Source organism: Sinocyclocheilus grahami, unplaced genomic scaffold (assembly GCF_001515645.1).
Source record: "Sinocyclocheilus grahami isolate Dianchi unplaced genomic scaffold, SAMN03320097.WGS_v1.1 scaffold3.1, whole genome shotgun sequence".
Taxonomy (NCBI): Eukaryota; Metazoa; Chordata; class Actinopteri; order Cypriniformes; family Cyprinidae; genus Sinocyclocheilus; species Sinocyclocheilus grahami.
The window spans coordinates 1,433,101-1,437,104 of NW_015505182.1; the positions used below are offsets into that span (position 1 = coordinate 1,433,101).

Here is a 4,004-nt window from a genome sequence, read left to right on the forward strand (position 1 = left end):
TATATATATATATATACACACATACACACACACACACACACACACTATGTCTTCTCTCCCCTCAGCAAACATTGTCAGAAACAAGACCGAGTAACTGTAACAAGACAGTGTAATGTAAGATAAGCGATACTGAAAAAACTAAAGTTAAAATATATCTCTAAACGGAAGCAATTTTAAGATGAGCCAATATAAGTTAAGATGGTATTTGGACCCGAGTCCAAAACTAAGTGATTATCTCAGTCCAAGATCCTCCGAAATCTCATGTGGTATGACTGTATGTTTCTCTGTTAACTCTTTTACCGACACCATGTGGCCATTATGTGAAGCTGCTGATATGTTTTCCAATTTCCGATACGGCAAGTAATTTTTACATTTAAAGATCAACAGTTAAGACAGCATCAGTGCAACTACCTTTAAATGTTTTGTCAGGAAAATCTTGGCTGTCACATCACCCAAAACCTGGAACAATGTTTAAAGTGCTTGTAACAAGGATGTAGAGAGGGAATATATTTGTATACACAACATTCACAGTATTGAAGAACTGGTACCTCGGTCTGCTGAATATTTAGTAAACACAAAAGCACCAATAAAGTGAAGGAAACAAGTGCACAGAAGCAGAGACTTGACAGAACATCCATGGATCTACTGGGAAACATTCAAAGTACAATGATGACAAGACACAAAAAGGCTGAGGTAATGATTGCCGGAGAGCAGCTAAGGTAAGCTATATTAACAAAGTTAATCTCACCACACTTCAAGACTTTAAATATTTAATTATTTGTTATATATTGAAACATTATTCTGTTATACAGTAGGTAATATTCTTAATGTTTCCATACTAATGGTTGCTAATACAACCATCTTGATTTTGAAGATTGCGACTACATGATAGCAAGTTGATCAAGGACCGCAGACACCATTTGCGAACATACCCAAATTGTTTTGTGGCTCAGGAGCTTATTGACTGGCTGATAGCTCATAAAGAAGTGCCTGATCGAGAGACTGCAGTCCAGCTCATGCAGCACCTCATGGACCATGGTATCATTCATCACGGTACAATATTATTTACTGTACACCAAATAACAAAGCGTGTGACACAACAAGGTCATATCTGTTTTCTTTCTCTGTTGACTCATATTAGGACCCATTTATTTGACTCTTAATGTTTGAGAAAACAGATTGTATACTTTACCATCTTTTCATCTTTATAGTGTGTGATAAGTGGCCCGTGTTTAAAGACGCCCAATACTTATACAGATTCACAAAGGATGATGGCACATTTCCTTTCAACATAGAGGTTAAGATCTTCATGCGTGGACAGAGGCTGTATGAACAGTAAGACATTTTCTTAGGAAGTGTAAAAAAAGTTTTAAATGTTAATTTGGTAGGCTACTTATTTTTGAAGTAAGTTTTAATTGCATTAAGAATTGTATTATTATGACATAATAATAATTGTCTACTATATATTATATCTGCCACCAAGTGCAATTTGTTGTTTAGGGGTCTTTAAGCTACTTTCCCCAAAGACCGTAAACCTACTATAATATACATTAGGGCTGCACAATTAATCAAATTTCTAATCGCAATTGCAATTATGGATGCTTATGTTATTCTGCACGCTCAAGATATGTTTTTTCTTTCTACATGTTATCTTAAGGGTTTTTCCATTGTTTTAGTTTTCGTTTTAGTGTAACATTTTAATACATTCATATTTTTACTTTTTTTATAATTTAAAGAAGAAACCAATCCGATGTATATTTGACATTTGAGGCTTAATACTATAGAAAAGCACTAAAGGTTTTTCAGTTAGAGTGTTTTCAGCTTGTTTATTTTCATATAAAAATACGGCATGCAGTTGCATCAAACAATGGTATAAACATCATTCAATGTAAATTGTGATCATCGTAATTAATAATCGCAATTCAGAGTTCAAATCAGAGGTTGCGTAGACTTTAACATTGCCCGTCATTTTGATGGACAGGGTCATAAAAATTCCGTCATAATCTATTATTACCCATCATTTTAATTTTCATATTTTAATTATAATAACACTTATTAAATTTAATTGCTTGTATTTTTGTTCACATTTTCGTTTCTAATAATGAACCTACAGGACGAGCATTTAGGCTTATGCATTTATTTATTTATTTATGAAGAGAACAAATGAACAGAGACTGCGCCTCACTTTTCATGTTCACCACCACACCCCGCAGTGACAGCAGAGGCCACTAAAAACAAAACATGCTAGGGCTGGGTAAAAAAAAATATAGATTTAAATAGATACTTTTGAATTTTTATGAACCAATGTCGATTCTTAAATCTCAATCTATGCTGTTTCCAGTTGATGAATGACCCGTAGCCTACATATAGTATGTGCGCCTCCTAGGGCTGGGCGATATAGCAAAAAAATGTATCAACGATATAATGTTTCATATCGTTCGGTATCGATAATTATTGACAATTTTTATAACCTTTTTTAAAACAAAGAGCAATAGAATTTCTTTTTTATATAATGTTTCATATCGTTCGGTATCGATAATTATTGACAACTTTTATAACCTTTTTTAAAACAAAGAGCAATATAATTTTTTTTTTATTTAACCACTGTATTTTTTTAGTTAACCCAATGTATTGAGACAAACAACAAATATTATTTATTTTAACAATCAAACACAAAATAAAAATTAAATATCTAATTTCTAATGTTTTATATGCAGATTAAATAGGTTTTAATGAAAATTTTGTCTTGTCTCCCGAGGCCACAGGAGGGCGCAATGAGCAAAATAACAGCGCATTTAAATTGTCTTTAAAAACCGTACATTAGGTCTAAATTAACTAATAAAAATCAAATATAATTTCGTAAATTGCATAAACAATTATGAACAAAACAGCATCATGCATTATGCAAAGCTTAAAGTTCACCCAAAAATGAAAATTTGATGTTTATCTGCTGGGCATTCAAGATGTAGGTGACTTTGTTTCTTCAGTAGAACACAAACTAAGATTTTAAACTCAAACCGTTCCAGTCTGTCAGTCTTATAATGGAGGTGAATGGGAATCACGGCTTTGAGAGTAAAAAAAAAAAACATACACGAACAAAACCAAATTATAACGCTTTATTGATGTGTAAAGACACAAAACGATCGGTCTGTGCAAGAAACTGAACAGTATTTATATCGTTTTTTACCTCTGATTCACGCAATGTCCGAATTGTCCAGAGCGGCAGCGCATCCTCCTGAGCGCGTTCTGAGCGATAAGTCTGCGATCCACCGTAAAGCAAGAAGAAAAAGACGCCTCACGTGCCTGCTGTTGAGAACGCGCTCAGGAGGACGCGCTGCCGCTCAGGACAGTAGGTGACTGTAATAATAATACATTTTAGTACTTATGTAACACCATGTTTATTTTTCATGAAGTACCCTCAAAGGTGCACCTTTGTAACTTATCTATCCTTAAAGCATGCATACTTGTATGGTACTAATATGCTCCCTTTTAGGGGTATAGTTGCACCTTTGAGGTTACTGCCCCAGTAAAGGGCTAAAATACAATTATAGGATATTTTATTTTTGACAGTGTAAACAAAAGTTAAAAACGTGGTTTTAAAATCTAATATTAAGTGAGTATAATTACTGATTATATTCTTTTAATAATTTAAAAGATCAATTTAGTTTATAAGTATCGGTATCGATATCGACGATACTGGGCTTGAAAATATCGGTATCGGATCTAAAATAAAATAAGAGGTATCGGACAATCCCTAGATTTTTGTTTTGGAGCTGATGATCCCGCGCTCTGCTGCCACACTGAAGCGCACTCGCCACTAACTGGACAGGGGTGGGAATTACAGTTATAAATGACCATAGATCAGTGTAATTTATCAAAATGATAGACGGCCTTCAGATTTTTCCGTAACTGCTAAAAAAATTCCATCAATAATGATGGAAAATTTTCGGTATATATATATATATATATATATATATATATATATATATATAACATTATAGAGT

General features: G+C 33.5%; 1 protein-coding gene across 1 annotated transcript in view; it reads left to right on the top strand.

The window, feature by feature from the left end:
• The first annotated feature begins 666 nt into the window (after positions 1-666).
• The window catches only part of LOC107563252 (DEP domain-containing mTOR-interacting protein), a 14,021-nt gene continuing 10,683 nt past the window's right edge, over positions 667-4,004 (top strand). The window contains exons 1-3 of the mRNA XM_016248104.1: positions 667-719; positions 875-1,053; positions 1,212-1,335. Of these exons, the coding sequence (XP_016103590.1) occupies positions 667-719; positions 875-1,053; positions 1,212-1,335 (356 nt within the window). The remainder of the gene's footprint in view (positions 720-874; positions 1,054-1,211; positions 1,336-4,004) is intronic.